This window comes from Dermacentor andersoni, chromosome 3, assembly GCF_023375885.2.
Source record: "Dermacentor andersoni chromosome 3, qqDerAnde1_hic_scaffold, whole genome shotgun sequence".
In the NCBI taxonomy this organism is placed as follows: domain Eukaryota; kingdom Metazoa; phylum Arthropoda; class Arachnida; order Ixodida; family Ixodidae; genus Dermacentor; species Dermacentor andersoni.
In genome coordinates this window covers 168629484-168651503 of record NC_092816.1, presented here as the reverse complement: position 1 = coordinate 168651503, position 22020 = coordinate 168629484, and the positions used below count along the sequence as shown (strand labels likewise).

The window sequence follows — 22020 nt, the reverse complement described above, 5'->3', positions numbered from 1 at the left end:
ATTACCAGGCAGCAAATAAAATTACAGAAAAATGTATTCTGTTTCATGTTGGTATAGCCACGCATCCTCTGTGTGTTTTTGTTCGCTGGCATGGATGGGTCTAGGGTCCATCGGTGTCATCGCTGACCCCGTAGATTTCCTTCCTGCCGATCCTGCGAATAATGGGCTCAGGTGGCACGTAACTGAAGCAGCATTTATAATTTCTTCAGAGCCCAGCCCGCACCGTAAGGATAGCATTTGACATCTGAGCAGACATTCTCTTGTTTAGCTTAGACTTGAACGAGGGGGGGTTCGAGGCACCCTCCGTTAGAAAGACGCTGCGGTGGTGGTGGTGAACGATGACTGACCGTGAGCAGCTGTGCTCGTCTGTGTTTGTTTGGTGCGGTGATCAGTGTTGCCCATCGAGCCTGGCGGCCACCAAGCTTGGCAGGCCAACGAAGATTATGCCCGAGGGGGCATCACATGTTCGTCACAGGTCAGCTGGCTGAAAACATGCTCATTGTTGAGCCCACGTTAAACCATGCAGCAGCAGTGCTGACAAAGTAAAATAGCCAACTGCATTTTTGGATGTATTTCACTGGAGCCATTTCACGAGTCCGAATTCCCTAAAGCGCATCTGTGGAAAGGGCAAAGAGTGAAACTGCTGTGAAGTGCTGAAACTGCTAAAGCTGTAGTTCAGAGAAGGCATAAAGACGGGGAAGAAGTGCAAGGCAGACTGTTTGTGGATGATGATCACAATTTCCTCTTACTTTCAAAGGGACATGGATAAGCTACACGTTTTGACATGTGAAGCAGAAGTTATTGTAAAAAAAAATCTTATGTTATTGGACCGCCAGAAAGGTAGCCGTTGCATGAAAACTGACTCGACGGCTCATCTAACAAATCTCCATGGAATAAAAAAGTGCAGTTATGGTGAACAATTGACAGACTACAATTTCTTTTCCAATTGAAGCATCGCAAATTATTGCTCAATCCTGAACCTTACATAACACCATTGATATCACACCGGCACAAAGAAGCACTAACACCATATAGCACCAGAACTAACCTTTCTGAATTTTTTTTTCCACATACAACTAGCGAGTGGAATTCACTACCTCTTGTCATCGCTGCACTGTATAAAAGTAATTGAAAACCTTCAAGATTGATATTACGCTGTATTATATTTTTGTGTACTTAGCTATACAGTAGACTCCCGTTAAGATGAACTCGCTTAAGAGGAACCCTCGGTTAAGATGAACAGTGGAAGCCGTTTGTTTGGTTTCCCATAGAGTCAATGCAAAAAAAATCCGCTTAATATGAACACTGCACACATGCTAATTGGTTCAGATGAACTTTCACGGCCGGCCGCGCCTTACCCGCGCAGCTTTACTCGACCACCGAGCAGCACTTTAGGGGAAAGAAAGAGAAAAAAAAAAGAAAAAAATGAAAGCTTTTCTGCGCCGTCGACTATCTGTGCGACACGGGGAGACCTAACCGCCTCGGTGTTTCTGTGAAGGTTCCGCTGCTCCTCTGCTCCTCCTCTCCCACCCTTCCTCACTCACTCCTCTGTCTCTTCCCGGCCCGGCTACAAGAATTAGCCGCACCCTGAAGTTCATTCTCTCCTTTGCCTCTCCATCGCCGGACCCTCCCCCTCTGCCCTGCACAGCGCCGATGCGATGAGCCATTCATACGAGGCATTTTCAGCGCTGTGCTACTCCTCTTCCCTCCCACCGCTGCACCTCCCACAATTATCTCTCCTCTTTGTCGCCGCAGCAGGTACGCGTCGCGCTGGCTTTCTCCGAACTTGCACACTGCAGGGAGGAAACGGGACGCTGAGAGAGCTGACGCTTGCCTGGATACTTTAGTGCAGTTTTTTGAACAATGCGAGGGCGCTGAGGAATACCTTAGAAAATTAAGTGAGACGTCTGCATTTGTAGCAGCCAGGCAATTTTCTCAACAGGCACAAAAAAAAAAAAAATAACAGACTGGGTAACAGTCAGCAGTGCCTGATGCCTTACTAGGGCAATGTATAGTACACCACTAGTAGTGCAATAAATGCGTATATTGCAGTTATTTTTTTCCTGAAAAGGCATTTCATTCATTTGTTCTCATGTACGAGGTATTTGGACACACACTGCATGCTAAAACGTCATTTTTAGAAGCACTCCTGATTAGACTAACTTCTGATAAGACGAACACTTTTCATGATCCCGTGGAGTTCGTCTCAAAGGGAGTCTACTGTATATCTGTGTATGGGTGTTACATGTATAGATATATGTGTGTATATTTTGTGTGTGTAAATATATGTGTGTGTTTCTGCTATAGCTGGTTGTATTACTAGTGTGAATTAGGAAATAATGTCTTATCGTTTTTTATGCACTGTATGTAAATACTTCTTAGGTTCTGTGTATTATTATACAGCTTTGAGTGCATTCTCCACCCTCCTGCTAGGGCCGACGTTACACCTGCAGTATCTTGTTAAAAAAAAAAAAAAAGAAGAAGAAACGGTAGAAAGCTTGCCACCTACAAGTGAACAAATTTTCTCGCTATACAGAGCAAAAAACCGCTAAATTTAGCGGGAAAACCATTAAATCGGCAACATTTCTGCCGAGGGTGAGATGGGAGCATTGAGGTGAGGAAGCTTGCAGGGACAAGGTCTGAGTGACCGGCTCCGTATTCGCCGAGTGGAGAACATTAGGGAATGTTGCAGGGTCTTTTGAGAAAGCAAGCCTGATGTGTGTCTTGCAGAGAAGCGTCACTGGTGGCCTAGGCTCTGCTCAAGCCGAGATCATGGCTGACACGGCTGTGGCTCTGGCTTCCTCCAACGTCCAACTGGTAGCCATGAAAGTCATCAGCCGGCTATGCAGGGTACGTGCCTGTTGTGTTCTTGTGCACCCTTGTCCTTTTCAAGAGCATGCACAGCGTTGCCTATTATGAGATGTCTTGATGTACAGAGTGGCCCTCCATTAAAGGGGCTCTTCAACTTTTTTCAAGGTGATACTGATGGCAGTTCAGGTCGGATTTTAAGGTCATGTAATGACAGTAGCAGAAATAGCAGATCATCCTACTTAACTACAGCGAAACCCCAATAATTCAACATCTCTTAATTCGAATTGATGGATGATTCGAATTTCTCTGTTGGTCCTAGCAAAATCTTATGTATTTGAATGGAGACTCAATAGCTTAAGGCTGTTTCACATGGCACGATTTTCGCTCAGCAACACAACGATTTCCATCGCTCCTTGACTACCGCGATTGTCGCAGCTCTGTGGGACTTGGTTCTGCCAAGTTGCACGCACCACCGTGGAGTCGCAGTGATCAGTGCAATTTTGGGAGGGCTGACAGCAAGTGCTGTCACAATCGGGCTTTTCCACTGATGTCTGTTTTCTGACATGTTGTGCTGGTGTCTCCACAGTTGAGCACTAAGCAATCATAAATGTAGAATGCTACGTATTAACGACCACAAAGCTTTACTATTTTTTCTATTTTTAAATAAGTAACAACATTCAAACATATTACCGGTTTTCGTTTTGTTTTATTGTAACAATAGTGGGCGGGAATACATTGAGAGCTGGGTTCGCTGGTCGTCGCTCTGATGGAAATTGTGCCGTCGCTGACGCATGCGAAAGCTGGCAGCAACAATCACTCAGTGACGTGTATGGCAGCAGCAAATGTTTTCGCTCAAGTTGCTGCGCGGGAAATACCCTTTAGAAGTATCAGGAAGGAGCCCTCAGTGTGCGCTTGAACATGTTGCCATCCGCTCACCTTGGATGGGTTTCAAATCTCAGCTCTAGTGTTTGCAGTTGCTGTTGCGCAGGTGGCATCCGAATTGTGTTGTGGGACGTCCAAATCTCTCACAAAATGTGATCCCCTGACATGCCGAATGAAAATGACGGAAGACAGATGTTGGGGTGCAGCGAGCTGTGGCTTCGCACACTCGTAGCAGTATGGCATGTCAAGAAGCAACAGTGGACAAGCATTTAGCTTGTGCCAGTGCTCTCCAGCTTTCTAACGCTGTCGAAATACAGCAAGTGCGATGGTGTTGCATGGCCTCCGAGACAGTGGCACACTGTTGTCCGGTGTCGTCTGCCGTGCCCGGTGACTGACGACTCGGCACGCCCTAGGCCAGTCGTGTGAGGGGAAACTGAACACAAACTGATTGCGCGTTTCAAACAATGATCTCCTATCTTACTAGAGAGACAAATACGCAAGTAATAAACATGGACGATGGGACTGCCCTTTGCCATTCATGTTTCTTCTGTTAATAATCTTTTAGCAAACGCCGACTAAGCCAATAACATGTTCCCCTTCAATCATGTACGTACTGCCAAATTTAGAACTGCCATTTTCACAAAGCCTGGAAGCGTCTTCCACTTGCTTGAAGCGGCAAATGTTGCTGCTGCTGCTTTGGTTATGCCCTTTGTTTACAAAGGTTAGCCTTGTGCCAACTGTGGCTCCCCCCTCGACCTGTCCGTGCAGGTAATAGAGAAGACGTGCACATCGCCCACGCCCACCCTGGAGCAGCACCTCATGTGGGACGACATTGCCATCCTGGCACGCTACCTGCTCATGCTGTCCTTCAACAACTCGCTTGACGGTCAGTGCTGTTCCCCTGTGGCCAGTGCGTGTCGTTCTCGTCACAACCCGGGTGTGAACTCTTGCAGTGGCCAGCCACCTGCCGTACCTGTTCCACATTGTGACGCTCCTGGTCCACACCGGGCCGGTCTCCCTGCGTGCCTCCCTCCACGGCCTGGTCATCAACATCATACACTCCCTGTGCACCTGCACTAAGCCCTCGTTCAATGGCAAGTGCATAGCCAATAGTCATTAGCCATAGCCATAAGTCAATAGCCCTCGGCTTGGGCTCAGCGAGAGCTAAATGCATGCAATGGGGTTCACATTGTGTACGCATTTGAATTGAGCTACAGCTGAACCGGGATATGACGAACCTGGATAAGGCGAAATATTTTGTTTAACCCTTCAACTGGCAAGATAAGAAACACCCGACCTCGAATGTTTTTATTGAATTATTTCTTCTTGATATTGTTCAAATACATACCACATGAAATGTGAAAGGGTTTCTCTGAAAACTAAGCGAGATCCAGCGGGTCGAAAATATTGTTAACCAGCTGGTTAGAGGCAAATGTATGGTCGAAAACTTGTGTTTCATACTTTGTTTGGCAAGGTAAATGTGTGTTCTTGAGATGCACCTCAATGGAGAAAAAAGGATACTAGCTTTCTTAAAGGAAAAAAATGCGCATTATATGACCACTACGTCCGCTAAGACGATACCGATGAAGTCTTCGAGTTTTGTCACCAAAACATCTGCTGCTGTTCACGGTCTACATTTTTGCGACTACCACTGTTGAGCAGGTACATAAATTAAGGTAAATTGAAAGGCACAGACTAATATTTGGTTTTTTATAGTGTTTCCAGATATTTTTTATTTTCAATACTGTCAGTCTTATTAGGGACCATAGCAGGTGGACATACAAAGATGAAATACATGGTAATAAATATGCACGTACAAATTGCGTGTTAATAAGCCAAACAAGGGACGCAAAGGAACAAGGTAAGAATGCATAAAAAAACAAATATAGATATCACATGTCTAGCAATACAGAGAATACATCATGAAAAGGACAGCAAATGGGAAAAGAATAACGGTAACACCTTCACAATAATCAGCACAGCTTACAAGAGTTGCAAAGCATCTTATGTGAATAAGACTGCGTTACTGATTGCTTGATATGGATTCTAACCGTGATGTGAACTGAGATAATGAGTCTACAGAAATAACTGAAGGATCGAGGCGATTTCGTTCCCTTATCACGAGGGGAAAATAAGAGTACATGAATGTGTCAATATGGCATGAATATTTTGTTAAAGCGTGTACATGTTTATGTCTCGATGATCGTGACTGCGAAAAACATATGTATTTTGTTAGGTCTATCTTATAATAGTTGTGAATCAAGTTAAATAAAAATTTGAGCCGTGCTTGTTTCGCTCTTGATGATAGCGTCGCTAAACCCGATATAGCCGCAAGGTTAGTGGGTGAATCTGTGCGCTTGTACTTGTTGTGAATAAACCGCAGCGCTTTTCGCTGTACTTTTTTGAGTTTCGTTATGTTAGTTACTGAGTGGGGAAACCAAACTGTGGTTTGCGTACTCCAAAACCGGTCTAACGAAAGTAGTATACGCGAGAAGCTTAGTCGACGTGGGTGCGAGGCAGAGACATCTTCGGAGATAAAATAGCTTGCGTAATGCCTTCAAGGTCACGTTTGCAATGTGCGCGTCCCATCTCAGGTCAGAAGTTAGAGTGATGCCTAAGTATTTATGCTGGTGAACTTTTTTGTAAGGTCAACAATATTGTTGAGCTGCCAGTTACAGGGTTAATGAATGCACAAATCTTACTTTACCATACTCATGTAAAAATAACTTCCTTATAACGATTTAGACCTACCATATATCGAAGTCAGGGTTTCTGCTGTTGGTGCCTTAAAGCTGCTTGCATACTGTGAACGCATAGTTAAGCAGAGTTATTTTTTATTGTTTGTTTGCCACATTTTCCTTTCCTTTTTTTTTTTCAAATACATGTGCAGAAATGCTTAGAGACATGCTAGAAGTGTACTGAAATCTTATCAAAGCTACCGTATTTTTGCGCATGTAACCCTCCACCGCGTATAATCCACACCACCAATTACAACAGCCTGGAAAGAAAAAAAAAAATATCCCCGCATATAATCCGCTGAAGTAACTGCATATGAATACAACACTGCTCAAATCTTTGCAAAGACAGTCTCCATTCGTGGATTCACAACTTGTCCACATCATATCTTCGGCCAGCAGCTCTGTTCCCCCATTTTTTGGTGATGCTGACAAAGCTGGATTCACCCGCCAGACGTTATCGCGGACGAATCAGTCAGATGATATGTTATGTGAATCGGATCACTTCGCAGCTAGCACTCGTACAACAACGGATGACAGTGCAGATGTTGAAACCCTCGCATCGGGAACGGTAATGGAGCAAACGCTACCGAGCCCAAAATCCGAACGGTGATTTGGCTCACTACTGTGTTGCAAATCACTTTGCGCAATCTGAAGGAGCACTGTGGGAATGGGTGAAGTATGAGTTTGCCAGTGACGCATGTGCTATTCACTGACTACTAAACACAAAATGGGGACCCATAAAGTGGAGGAGAATGAAGGGAGCTTCAATACGCAGGGGTGAGGTTCCCTAGGAGATAATGAAACTTTGAATGGCATAGAAGCTTGCCTTGAGGTGTGGCTTTGCGGCAGCGCAGCGTACGTCGTGCTGCCGTGAAGGCCAGGATACATAGAGTGTTTTTCTTGACGAATTTTGCAGTGCAGGAAACGCGGCGGCGGCATGACGCCCAATTTCTGCTGGCTGAAAATACACGGAGCGAAAAAGCGGCGGGTGCCACCTCAGTGTGGGCATGCAAGGCAAAACTGCTTTAGTCAATGGGAAATGCACAAATAAAGTTTATAGACCTTTGCTCTTTCTTTACAAGGACAAAATGCAAAAGAAAAACTCTAAAACTCTGTCTAAAGCTCCTTCAGTTGTTTTTAATAATGTATCAGTATATTTTGTGCCTGTTTAGTGGGGAGATTGCATTGGAAATAAGCAGCATGGCCGCGATGTGTGTAATCGGAAAATATTGACGTACAGACGTGTCTCCGTCTTTGTAATCTTTATAATCGACCCTTCCACTACCCCACAATATGGGACGCTTCTGTACCGCGCAGATAAGCTTATCGCTAAATTCCACGCGAGCTGCCTTTGAGGTCATGGCCATGTCACTAACACAAAGTGCCAAGCCCACAAACAGAGAATCGCGCACACGAAAAGCATGTGCCAGCGAGGAAGACTGAAGTGATGGAGGTGTCGGCTAGTGAGCCACGATTGGCTGCCCTTGCTGGCCGCTTCCAGCAGCGTCCGACGACGCGAGGTCAAATATCTGGCGGGTCCTGATCTGTGGCGGTGGGTTTGTTTCTCAACGATGGGTGTCGAATGCGCGCCTTCGGGCAAAAATAGCAGAATTGCCACCGTAAAAACGCTCCATGTATCCCAGCCTTGTATCCCGGCCCATGTAAGCTACACTTCATGGCAAAATTCGCAGATTGAATTGAATTGATTTTATTCAAGTGAATGATTACATGGAAGAGAGGAAAAAAGGCAGTAATGCCTGGTGGGGTCCTCCCAGGTGGGAGGACCCTTTCTGCACTTTCACTTTACTGTTAAATTTTTTTTAGAAATTTTGGTGGGAGTTATACCCGCAAAAATACGGTAGGTCCCGTGGAGTCGCATATGCACGTTTTGCAGCATTGCTTGCATATGCTTCTGAGTGGGAAAAAATGGGTACTTGATTCCTTTCTCCACAGGCAGTAATGAATTTATACATAACGTAGCCATCAGAAAAGTTGGTTTATAGTGTGCCTGAACCACCCCTCGGCCTTGGTGAAATAACATATTCCGTTGGTAGCATACGCTGCAGTGAACATCTCAGCCAAGTTTTGCTGTCATACCCACTGCATGGAGTTTGCAAGTGGATCGCAAAGTCGCCTTTCTTTCAAATGCTCTCTTTTCAACAGAAGGCCCTGTCCTCACTCTCTCCTGGACGCTTTATTTTGTCATTCCCTTAGACGGCTGCTATTGGCCGATAGTTGACATCAAGATGCGGTTGGCTACATGGCGTAGGGGCCGCGGGGGGTGCCGCCACGAGTTCATTGGCTAAGCGCCCTGCGGCTCGCCGAGGACAACTGCGTCTGGCTTATGCTTAGCGCGTGTGTCGTAGGCACCCAAAGCAGAACTCGTGGCGTCTACCTTAACATCTCAAATGAAATTGAACTGCACGCCATGGTGACATTTACAAGGCGGAGCGCTGTGGGCTTGTCTTACTGCGCCATAACCTTCGCAGTGCAAGGCATTGGAGAAGGAACGGGAGCACAGCGGAGGCCGTGCTTGATTGCCAATAACTCCGCTTCTGCTGAACACATTGAAGTACTTTTTATGGCAAAGTATTTCTGAAATAGCCTATTTTCACTTCAAATGCCTTTCTCCACTTCGATAAAAAGTGGTTCAGGGCCCCTTTATATTTGTTATAGACGAGTTTGGCTAAATCGAATTACTAATGTCGAACTGCTTTTACTGCATAAGCCTGTTTGTGATAACTGCGTTCGACTGTAATGCTTTGTTGTAATGGTTCCCAGTGCTGGACGTGTGGATGGTGGACTTTTGCGGTGGAGGCCCATTTCTAGAACTCGCACGCTCAGGTGACCTGAATGAGACCCACTTATACAGTAACTCGAGCGGAAGGCAAGTTTGCCACACTCGCCAGCTTTTCTTGAAACGTGCAATGCATGTACCAAAACGTTTCCTCCACAACGATCCCCGAAGATTTCCTTTGAAGCATCTACATTCCCTAGAGGAGGCACATCTCATTTTTGACGTTTCCGCTAGAAGCAGCTAGAGGTAGGATGGGCAGGTGCTATGTCAGGCATTTTTTCAGGCTTTTCGTTGGTTCCTTAGGGGACCAAGTTATCTTGTCCTATGGCTCAGCTTCAACCTAAAACGCTTACCACTCACACTGTGCTGGGTGGGAGACAAACAGTGCGACTGTGTAGCACCTGTGATATGGCATGCAGGCCTCGCATGTGGCCCTCTTTAAATCTTGCTACACTCGCACAATGTTCTTGCGAAGGCCTCTCTAGCTCATGAACCTATGAACCCCCTTGCTCGGTTTCTCCTGCAGACACGCAGCGCGTTCTCAGGCTAAGCTTGGACGAGTTCTCACTGCCCAAGTTCTACCACCTGTTCGGCATTGGCAAGGTGAAGTCGACGGCAGTGACGGCCTTTCGGTCCAACTGCCGGCATGGCCTGCTAGACCGGTCCTTTGCCTGCGCCACAGCCGACCAAGAGCGTATGCCGCTCGCTTACCTCGAGATCATCACCGACGCCCTCCTCGAGATCATGGAGGTGAGTGTTTGGAAAACTTGTGGCAGGAGCAACAGCTGTCAAGCCTATTGCCATAAGGTCGAAAGGAATGGTTAGGTCAAACTGGTTATTGTTGCTTTGCTAATGTTACCGATGTACTGGCTGCTCCAGGAACTAGGGCAGTGGCTCAGTGGTAGCAATCCACACCGTGCCTTACTCATATGAGGGCAAATCAGAAAGTCTTTTCCCCTATTTTGTTTTAGCCAAATTACAGCTCTAAATGCAAAGTCAAGATATCCATTCCCAGCAGTGGACTTTTCTTGGACCAGCCTGGCCTTATCTGCCGGTAGCTCTGCAGCACGGTGCTGTTGTCAGTTGTCGAAGATGGCGGTTGCGCTTCACACGTTCACGGCAGACGAGAAACAAAGTGCGATTCGTTTTCTATGGAGCAAGGGACGAACGCCCATTGGAAATCCACGGGGCAATGCAGCCCATGTTTGGGGAAAGGTGTCTCGCTTTAAGGAGTGTGAGGTGGTGGTGTTGTGAGTTCACAAAAGGCCATGAAGACTTGCATTACGATGAGCGTTCGGGGAGGCGACGCACTTCAGCTGGACAAATTGTACTGCAGGGGCATTTCAAATTTAGTGCAGGGATGGGACAAATTTCTGAACCGGTGTGGGGACTATGTAAAAAGATAGATTAAGGTACGTAGAATAGTACCTATATTTGTAATTACCTATATGTACGTACCTTATCTTGGCTAATAAATAAAGTTGTAAAGACTTTTTGATTCGCCATTGTACAATGACAGGTGTTAAGACTGATGACTTTTCTTCAAAAGAGCTATGAGGTTCTTCACTTATGTGAAAATTTACTGCAGAACACCTTTGTTTTATGCACATACTTCCTTCATGTTGGGGAACATGTTTAATACTGATGATGGATCGTACGCAAACCTCCATGTCACATTGTGTGCTCGCTTCAGCTTCTTGTTCTTGATAATCCAGAGCAGTGGTTCTCAGGAAAGGATGTATCTCAGGGACCCCTTGTGGACCAGTGGAAGTGAAGGGGGACCTCTTGCAGTGATGAGGAGGTAGGAGGGTGGGTGTAGGTATAGATTAACACAACATGCAGTGTGAAACAAGTGCCTTTTATTGTTACCTGGCAAAGAATGGTCAAACAAAAGTGCCAGGTCAACTCAATCTGGACAGCTTGTCAACATGTGGTGCGGTCACGCACAGAGTTTCATATGCATACCTGGAAAAAACATGCTCGCATGTATATGTCGTAGAAAACTGCAACAAAAGCTTTACAGCCATCTCATGGAGAAGGGGAAACATTTCTGCAGTCCCCAACCAGAATGCCTCAAGGCTTTGCGTGAGCGTGGGTTTCGCGGGCCCCCATTTGAGAACCACTGATCCAGAGCATCTTGCATCTATCTCGCTGACTACAGTCACTGCACTTGTTGTCCTGTATCTTGTCTCCAGCAGTGATCCAAAGCCAGATTTGGTCCCTATCCACCACATGCGGCCTTCATGTTTCTTCTATGTGACATTCAACTCGATTTTTGCACAGGTGTATACTGTACTCACTAGCCCACTGTGTGCGCCAGTTTGGAGATGTGCACAGTCCAGTATTAGAGCTGATGAAAGTTGATGCAACAAAAAGGCAATGCACACAGAAATGGAAGACAAAGACGAGCACTTTACAATGCTAGACCAACTAGGCCAACAATTGATCCTTCAGTATTAGAGGCGGTGCATCTGGAGACATGGCTTTTCACAACAGCGACAACTACTACTCCAATACTACTTTGGAACCGAACTTTGAATGCATGTGGGACATTCACTACTACTACTACTACTACTACTACTACTACTACTACTACTACTACTACTACTACTACTACTACTACTACTACTACTACTACTACTACTACTGCTGCTGTTGCTGCTGCTGCTGCTGTGTGAATAGGCTGTTACGTTGTTGTTCTTGGCTTTCGTGACTGCCCTAATTGCCTCGATCGTGTTGCAGGCGTGCATGAAGAACCTTCCCAGCTGCGACTGGCTCACCCAGTGGACAGCATTGGCGAAGAGCTTTGCCTTCCGCTACAACCCAGCCCTGCAGCCACGGGCGCTCATTGTGTTTGGCTGCATCAGCAAAGGGGTGACGGACCAGGAGGCGAAGCAGCTGCTGCGTGTCCTCGTCAAGGCACTCGAGGCTTTCCAGGTACGCCTCCCCCACTGTGGTGCTTGACCATTTGCTACATCTTGGATTGGATTGGCTCATCTACAGTATAGGCTGAAACAGCATGACTCGTGGTACACTCGACTGGACCCTACTGTGCTCCAGCTAGGTTTGCAGCGATGCAGAGCGCTCTTGAGATTGGAGCCAGGGAAAGCCTGCCCCAGCCGAACATTCAGCTGCACCTAGAGCAATCGGAGTAGCCACATGATGGGGTTTTTGTTGGATGTCGGTTACACACCCGGCTTGGAGATGAGGGCACCTCTGAGCACTCTGAGCTGGAGTGTGGCACTCTAAGTGAACTAGGTAGAGGATGTGTTTCAAGCGCTCAGTTTTGACCAGTTTGATGTAAACTGTACTGCAAGAGCACTTTCGAGCACTCGAATGCAACTAGTCAAATGTGGCATAAGTGAGTGTAAAGAAAACACACAGTGCAAAGCAACTGCTTGTCCTGTGGCGAATTTCCTTTCTGATATGTTTTGTTACACTGTTTCAGCTTGTGCTGGCTGGCTCTTACTCGGTCTGTGTGGGGGCGTTCTGGAGAGGTGGTGTGTAGCCCACAGACTGTTGAAAAACTTTGTCATAGTTGCATCTGTATGGTGTGTGTGTTCTTCTGTTTTTGTACCCTTTCATTCTTCCTTCTCTCCCTCACCTCACCTGTCCTCTAGCTACTGCTCAAATATCAACCTCATGGTTACACAGTGAGTGAGAACAGTGATGGAAAGTGAGGGGATAAATTTTGGTTGGTTACAACCAGACGAAGGCAACAGGCAGCGAAGCAGGAGAAAATAGAGGGGAAATTGTCTGTTCCATATTTTAATTTCCCTTGTGATTTCCTTGGCTTCATTCGTTTGTTGCCTTCATGCGGTTACAAACATCAAGCTTAGAGAGTAACAATTGGTCAGCAGTCCTTTCTTTCCTCTTTCTCTCTCTCTCTCTCTCCACCCCACAAAGACTCACACATGTTCTCGTTCTATTGCTCGACCTGGAAGGTGCAGTGAAGAGAAAGAAGAAAAATGCTTCTCGCAAACATAGTTGCAATGCATCAGCTCTCGATCTGTTCTTGGAATTGCACTAGCCCACACTTGCAGCCTCACCAAGTCACTGGTCCCGCATTCAGAAATGCATCTTAACTTGAAGCCCATGCCTGACTTGATTTATGTGATGTCTGTTGTGAATGCGCCGAAGGAAACGCACGCAAGAAGCACCTTGGGCACGTGAAGCCAGTCATCATTTTGATTGTCAAGCATGGGCTTCAAGTTAAGATGCATTTCTGAGTGCGGGGGTGACAACCTTGGAGGTAAATACCTGTTCGTTGCAGGATGCGTAGCCATTGCTGCAGTTCAGCACCACACCAACTTAAGATTATTAACTGGCACTGATGGAGAGCGCTCGCCATTGTAGCAACGAGAAAAGCGCAAGGATACGTCCGAGAAATCGGTGCCGCCGCCGTGATGTGGAAGCCCACTAGAACAAGACAGACAGAAATTCTGCTGACTGCAAAGAAAATCACAACAGTTTGTTTGTCGGAGCACATTGCCCTCTAACTGTTCTAGGCTTTGTCTCTCGAGGTCAGGTACACACACACGCACACAGAATGCGATTGAGTGAGTTTGTGGGGCCTGCAGATGTCTGCTCAGGGACACTGTTGGTCGTTCATCTTAGGGGCAATGCAGCGTGTAATTTGAGAAGAACTAAGCAATCACTGCTGGTGAAATGTCCATCACTTCGGTTTCTGGCCATTATTGATTGAAACCAGAAAATTGATGAAATATGGAATGATATCACGATTATTATGCATTGCACCCATGGAAGAGCGTGTAAACGTGGAACACACCTCCCACATCATCCGTCGCGCTATGAACAAAACTGTATTTCCTCCTCGAAAAACCGTGATGCGATCGCGCTTTAAGTGCACGGCATGCATCCTAGCTGGACAGATTCTCTTCCTAAAGTACTTCTTTCTCTGTAATTCGAACTCCGTTTCATTCGAATAAATTTCCAGTCCCCTTGGAGTTCAATTAACAAGATTCCGCTGTGCTTCAGAAGGGTGGAAACTAGTCTAGCCTGTAAGGTACTTGTGGTGTCGAAACGCAAACAAAGACAAACTGAGATCAAACGCTTGTCCCGTGTCTGTCTCCTTCTTTCTTTTGCACTTCAATGTTGCGAATAGCTAGTACATACTTCACTTTTCCGGTCTCGACGCTCGTGTGCTGTGCCCACTGCTAAAGCACGGGCGCACATGGGTGACTCACCGGCCCGCCCCGTGTCCGTGCAGGACCTGCAGCTTATCGATGCCATCATCATGGGCCTGACGCGGCTGCAGCCCCTGCTGCGGCCGGAGTCCCCCATCCACCGGGCCCTCTTCTGGGTGGCCATCTCGGTGCTGCAGCTGGACGAGATGGCCCTGTACGCCTCCGGGCTGGCCCTGCTCGAGCAGAACCTGCACACGCTCGACTCGCAGGGCATGTTCGACACCCCACCCGTGAGTAGTAGTGCTCCAGAGGCACCCGCCGGCTGGCCCCGCTGTCGTGACCCCCCTCCACATATTACAGTGCAATGGGACACAAAGCAGTCTGGAGACCAGGGCAGGAAAAGAGCATCGCTAGCAACCGAGTGTATTCTGAGAACACAGGTTGACTTTTTTATAGGGAACGTGCATTGTGCGCAGACACATTTGCACAATGCAATCGGGCCACGGAGATGAAATTGCAAAAAGGCACGGCTATAAATTCTTTGCTGGAATTTAACATAGTCATTTATGTTTGCTTGCATATGTTATAGTTCGCATGCATTTTTGCAAATCCTGCTGTGAATAAACTGCTGTGATGCTCCTTTCTATCCTGATCTTTATATTGTTCTGCATCCTGTTGCACCTTAATAAACATGAACAAACTAGCCGAGCAGCAAGTAGTGGCCCTACCTGTTGTTATGTGATCAACACCTGTCACCCTGCCTGCATCACACAGGCAGGCAGCTAGGCAGTGTTTTTTTTCATTCACTGGCTGTTCAGTCAGTGGCATTTGAGTTTTCTCAAACCCTGTTGAATATGAAGGAGTTGTGTCGCTCCTATGTGGCAAACTGATTGGCCATTACAATGCATAAGCAATCTGATACGGAGTGCTTTCTGGTGTCGTTGTCACTGAGGACTGTTTCATATTTTGTAAAGCAACCAGCCCTGAAAATGAGCATAAACATTTAAAAAGGGAGTTCATGTTGTTGTAAATATGCGGAGATTGCAGAGTTAATATGTTAAGGTTATATGAAATGTTTTTCAGTCCTGTAAGTTGTGTCGGTGCATGTTTCCCTGTAAAGAGTGGCAAGTGTTTACACACTCTGGTGAAGTTGAAGTTACTGGCTGTGTTTTTTTCTCTCACGGCAAGAACTTCTCAGTCCTCTTTGATGCAGAAAAACAAATGAATGTCACCTAGGCAAATACTAGTTTGCTTGCTTTATTTTTATTAGGTTGCATCATTTGCTAAATGTTTGTGTTAACATGCTGCTAGTGGTCATTCCTGGACAAGCCACCTTGAGGCTTCAAGGCTTTTCAGTAGGGGTGTGCGAATACTCGAATATCACCAAATCGAATGGTGAACATTTGAATAATTTGATTCGTGAATGAAATATCTACTATTATATTTTGCACATACTCTGTATACAGTCTACATCCGATTTTTTGAACTCCCTAGGGGCTGCAAAAACGTCTGAAAAATTGGGCGATCCAAAAAATTTGGGAGGACACTTAAGCTTCGCCTTTTAAGAGGGGAATACAATAGCATTCAGAGGTTCCCTGACTGCTTCTCACGCTTCCTGGCAACTGCAGCTTATGTAACCGTAATGTTTTCCTGGAAGTGCTGGTGGTGAGCGCTATGCACAAAGGCAAGCTTCCTGGTTCTTTTTTTTATGGTGCTGTAACGAACGGAGTTGGTCGTGCCGCTCCTGCTAAGACAGACCTCAAACGGCAGCTGGAAAAAGGGTTTGCGTTTGAGTTTCCACGCAACAGAATGATGTTTTCTCGCATATCCAGATTACAATCCGACACTATCATGGCTATAGGTTGCAAGTCGTACTTTATGAATTTTGTGACGCATGTTACTTTGAGAAATTCAGTTAGTTCAGTAATGCCTATGTGCCATGTGGAGGCCCTGCATGTCTCGGGATGAACTTTTCGGTCGCGGATGCCAGTGCCAACACCGATGCCGGATTTTCTCTGACACAGGGCTCTTAACGCTGTCACGTTAAAACTGAATGCAAATGCAAGCCTTTTTCAGTCCCCGAGGGCTCTTATCACTGCTGGCATGTCTGAAATAGCCTTGAAGGCCTGCCAGTACACTTAATAGGTGTATCAATGCTTGTACTGTGGCAGTAGACGGCGGGTGCACGTCTGTATAATTAAAGAATACATAGTGTGTCCAGCGACAATGGCCCCTTTCCACTGTTGGTATGTTTCACTGCAAAGCATTGCGTATGCTTGACCGCGTAACACCGCTATATAGTGGCGAAGCTGACTTTTTGGAAACCGGCATTCTGCAGCGTTTGACCCTGTGGGGTCTTAGGGTTTCACAGGAGTACCGACCACCGTGGGTTTGAGCTTAGCAAGCCACAGGGTCGCATCGGCCATCACCTCCGGTGTGCTGCTGCGCACAAGCTTAGGCTGCAAGGGGCTGTCAAGCGATGCACGCAAGAACACGCACGCCCTGAGCTAACGGAAACCATTTGTCTCCGGTGGCACCTAACACTTCACAAACGCGCGGTCTCTGGGCACCGCGACAACCAAAGGGGCCCGCACCAAGGGTGGAAATACAGACAGGGGTGCCTATAGCACGTTGCTGCGAGAGCACAGGCTCACGTTGGGACACGCTGCTAGGAAAAGTCCCGGCCGCTATGCTACTTGCTCTCGTGATAACCAATGGGCCAACTTGCTAGAGCTTGGGCAATCTCCTTCGGCTTGGGCCTTCGATGAGTGTGGCTCGGTGTGGTACGACCTCGCGCGAGCACTAGGCACCCGTTCTTCGGCTTAGCATCCGGAAAGGATCAACGCAAAGTACGCTGTCTCCGCATGGGCAAAGGCACCATGTGTGAGGTCTTCCTAGTCACAAAGGTGTCAGCGGACGAGAGGAAGCACGTACGTACCGAATGAGGTCCCGGAGGTAAGAGACTCGCTCCCATCAAGAGCCGCCGACACCCGACCACGTCATGACATCAGTGCTGCCCCGCCCTCACTGCAAACCATCGCGAGTGGAAAGCCACCGCCGACGACTGGTTGCGAGTGGCAAGGATGGCAGAATTGGTGAATGCGTCGGTGCATTTCTCAAACCCCACAGCCTGCTGTTAAGCCATTCGCTAGGATGGCAAAGGCAGCGTCAGTGCCATTGCTGACAATGGCAAATCTTTAAAATAAGAAACACACCGCCGAACAGCAGGAAGCTTCTTGGCGAACGCCATAGCAGCTAGGCCTATTGTTACCATGTTGGTTGCAACTGCCAGCGGATCGGCGTGCGAGAGTGCTTGTTTGACGCTGCAAGATAATTAAAATGGCAGCAGCGGCGTCTTCGATCAATGCCGTTTCAGACCTGCAGTAACGTCAAAATGTTCGGAAAATCGGACTACGAAGGGTTTCAGGGTCTGAAATTTCAGACGCTTTTATACATTGGCTCTATGGATTAGTGCCAGGAGGGTGCTGAAATTACTGGGCATGTCCAAAAAAATCGGTCGTTGACTGTATTGGTTTAGAGACCTGTGCAGTGCCGCACGTGCCTCAGAGGCGCCCCTTGTGCTTGATGTACAAGACTCACTTTGTTGTCGTTAGCACAAAAGGAGTGCCAAACGTGCTGCCGACGAGCTGTCCCGGCTGATGCGGTTGCGGAGTTTGTCTCTGGAAATGTCCGACTGCATGCACTCCCCAGCGTCTGCCAGTTGCAGGGATTGCACTCGCGATGCCCGAACGGCGCAGTTCGCAGAACGACACCACACTGACTGACACGGCCTATGTCGTTACAAGGTTTGTCCAGATTAACAGGAGCAATCAAAACACAATGCGGACAGAGGGAACAGCAACAAACGCAGTGGATAATTCAGGTAGTGCCAAGGCATATTTGGAAAGTACGAAAGTAAGATTGGCCCACCTGCTGTAAAGATTGCAAAGCCCTTCTGTACTTTGAATGAAAACTGGAAGGCAAAACTTTCTGTGCAATAAGAGATTGCCATAAAAGACAGGTCCACTACCACTTCAGACACCTTCAGCTTCAGGGGGAAGAAAGCACTTGATTGTATTCAACATTCTATATATAAAGAAATATTTTCCAGATCTTCACATACTAGAGCTGAGCTGTAATCAGCGCTGGCATACTGATTTGGAGTTCCCTTTCATAAGAATAGACCATGCTGCATATCTTCATTTCTATGTACCTAAGTTACTGATATCTTACCATGTTCTTGTTATGCATTGCTGGTTTTTTCTCCTTAGTAAATGCAGCATCGCGTTTTCTTCCTGAAGCTTCGCAAACATTAAACTTTGCGATAAATTTTCTGATATTTATTATTCAATTGATTCGATATTCAACTTTTCTTGATTCAATTCAATATTGAATTTAAAATCTACTATTAAGTTCATAAAAGTGTCAGGTACCCGCTCGCAGGCATTTGCGAGAATGGCGTATGGACATGGAGGGGAAGGGTGTCTCGCTTTAGATGGCTATGCATAAAGCTGTGGTTGAGTCACGTGATGCGCACTTTGCACTTTCATCCGTCCTGCTGATTGATCTTTACAAACTGACGATAACCCACAAATCCTACCTGCCCGTAAAGCTATAATTTGGAAGGAAACTGGAAAGGAAAGCTTTGTATGCAATAAAAGATTGCCATAAAAGACAAGTCCACTCCTAAACTAAACCCTCTCTATATTCAGTACAACATAACTTCAGCTTCAGAGGGAAAAGAGCGCATGCTTCTGTGCGACATTCTATTGATAAAAAACATTTTACGGACCATCATATAGAACTGACCTGTAATCTGTGCTGGCATACTAATTTGGCGTTTCCCTTAAAATGAGAGCGAACCATGCTGTACACCTTGATTTCCTGTGTGTACCTATGCTGGTGACAGCTTGTTTCCTACTTGTTTTGCAGTGCTAGTAGACACCCGAGCATACGTGCACTGCCGTGTTTTCTTGGATAAAATTTGTAAGTGTTAATCTTCTTGAGAAATTCTCTGATATTCAGTATTTGTCCACATTTCCCCTCTTCGAAATCTGCTGTAGTCGATCCTGGATATATCGAACTCAAAGGGGATCGTGAAATAGTTCGATATATCAGTAATTTGAAATATAAAATATGCCTACATGAAGCTTATGTAAAACTTCTGCGAGTCTCGGACAGTTTGCCGGGATTATGAAAAGTGGGAATTGACCGATTCGTCAATTTGAGAAGGCACTGTCGAATGCACAAAAGCTTACTTTTCCTCTCTATTTTTTTTTTCTGTTATCCCTCCCCACACTAATGTTGTAATTTGCTTGTACAGCTTTTTAATCGCAGCACTAATCCTAACAGCCTTTGTTGCCTGGACATGAGACCGTAGTGCGCCTCATGCGATATATATATATATATATAGTGAAACCTCATTAAACCGTAGTTGGCCGGAGCTCAGAAAAAGTACGTACTAAACGGTAGTACTGTTTAACCGAATAGCATGAGATCACCCACTTACCTGTCGAAAACGGAACTCAGAGAGAGTGCGATGAAAGGGGGAAAAAAAACATGCAGTATTTATTCACTTCGCGTGACAAAAGTTATTTTTGTTTGATGCCGTGGCGGCCTAGCACGACGACGACAGCGGCCTCAAACTTACTGCAGCTGTGTGCCAGCTTTTCAGCCAGCCCCCTCTTCTCGGCAAACACTCTCATGGCAGATTCCTCGTTGGCGTTACATATTCTCCGTGCACGTGTGCAGTAGTGCTGCAGAAGTCCCGGGGGCACCTTTTTCATTGCCGGATGCTGGAGTTTAGAATACTTTTCATTTGGAATAGAATTACGTTATCGCGCCCCTGTTCTCGTCGCAACGATTGCATTTATGAGGCTGACGTAACGCGCAGCTTGTGCCACTGTCGGGCTTGAATCGCCTGTGCTGTCGCTTTCCGTGTCGTCCTCATCACTGTCGCTAGTCGACACTTCGGCAACAACACAGGCAACGATGGCGAAAAGTCGAACCTCGTAGCCGACATGTCTTCGCGGTCGCAGCAGCGCCACCGAGCAACTTCTTGGCATTCCAAATGCCACACACCATAGTCAACAGCAGATCCCTATTGCGTGCCAGTGCCGACTTCTTCGTGTCACATTCGACAGCACGGACGATGTCTAATTTTTCTTCTATGCTGAGCACCCGGCGTCTTTTTTATCCGAGCTTCGGAACGATGCGAGTCCTTGCTTGCTTGACACCATGACGCTCTCTGGCACGGCCATAGAGAAAGCACGGCTATAGCACGGCGTCGAAATGATGTTGATGTTGATGTGGCTTCGCGCAAACGCACAGGGCGCTTGGAGGCCGTTGTTCCGATCTCTGAGGCTTGTTGTTCTGCCGGGCGGCCCGATGGAGACGGCTCACCACCATGTTTGCGCACGAAAAGTTGAAATGCTGCGTTTTAACCGATGCGTACGCAATAAGCTGGTACGGTTTATGCGGATACAAAACACATTATGTTCAATGGCCGCTGAGTCGGGGATTTGACTTTACTACTTGTAAAACGAAACTACTGTTTAAGCGGGTACGGTTTAACGAGGTTTTACTGTGTATATATACTGTTTTACTGTGTGTATATATATATATATATATATATATATATATATATATATATATATAATCACTTGTGAATGTGCCCAGCAGCGTGTCTGTTACAATATGCTGTTAAATCTGATCGTCATATGTCAACAACGAGTCGACCAGGCAGACTTATGTGTCGGTAGCCGACTTCCTGTAGAAACCCGCGGCCCTCACTCCTCGAGCGCCCCAAGTCTGCCTGTTTAATTCCTGTGTACCGCTCCAACGCCTTGTGGTTCCTTCATTCTTGGCCCTTACGTTGCGTCGGGGACTGCCGACACTGCACAGACACTTAGATTCAAGGAGTGCAGATATTTGGGCTAATTGGTTCGTTGCAGTAATTGAGGTCATGGCACTGGATTCACACAGCCCCTTTGCAAACGTTGGTTTGCGCATGCGATGATTTCGCGAAGTGCAGGTGTCAAGTCGAGTGGTTTGTTAAATCCAAGCAGTAATGTACAAATCAGTCAAAGTGGGGATTGAGATCACATTTGTTTTGACCCCTAGTGGAACCCTAAAATGCCAGTCATGAAACGGAAAGCCCCTGTCTATACAAAACAAACTTGGAGGTACATACGTCTTCACTTTGCATCCCATGCACGGTGCCTCTCTTGTGAAACGGGCATATCGGACCGGCAGGCCTTTCGTATTCTGGAAGCAGAGTGGTGACCTTGCTGATAACGAACGGCCTCACTTTGCACGAGCCATCCCTGCCCTTGAGAATCAATCTGTTGTTTGACAGTATTTGCGAAAACAGTGCTGTTTCGAATTTATTGGGATTAAATATTTCCGGCAATGTGAAAAGTGTTCTCAGGCCCTTTAGGAGAAGCGCACTTGCAAGAGGCGCAACGAGGTGCAGCGTTCGATATATTGATTGTGATGGTGAATGGGGATACTGTACATGCGTAGTACATTGCTATTCTTTTGCATGGGGATTTCCAAAGCGCTGTTACAGCTGTTCAATATAGACAATAATATGTCTGAGATTTATATATATGGGATTCGCTGTTTGGTATTCACACACCCCTAC

At 46.6% G+C, this 22020-nt stretch overlaps 1 protein-coding gene across 1 annotated transcript in view; it reads left to right on the top strand.

Annotated features, from left to right (window-relative positions):
• Nf1 (neurofibromin 1) overlaps positions 1-22020 on the top strand; it is a 193328-nt gene that overhangs the window by 124984 nt on the left and 46324 nt on the right. Inside the window, exons 35-40 of the mRNA XM_072287355.1 lie at positions 2731-2850; positions 4462-4579; positions 4647-4787; positions 9755-9978; positions 11971-12165; positions 14459-14665. Of these exons, the coding sequence (XP_072143456.1) occupies positions 2731-2850; positions 4462-4579; positions 4647-4787; positions 9755-9978; positions 11971-12165; positions 14459-14665 (1005 nt within the window). The remainder of the gene's footprint in view (positions 1-2730; positions 2851-4461; positions 4580-4646; positions 4788-9754; positions 9979-11970; positions 12166-14458; positions 14666-22020) is intronic.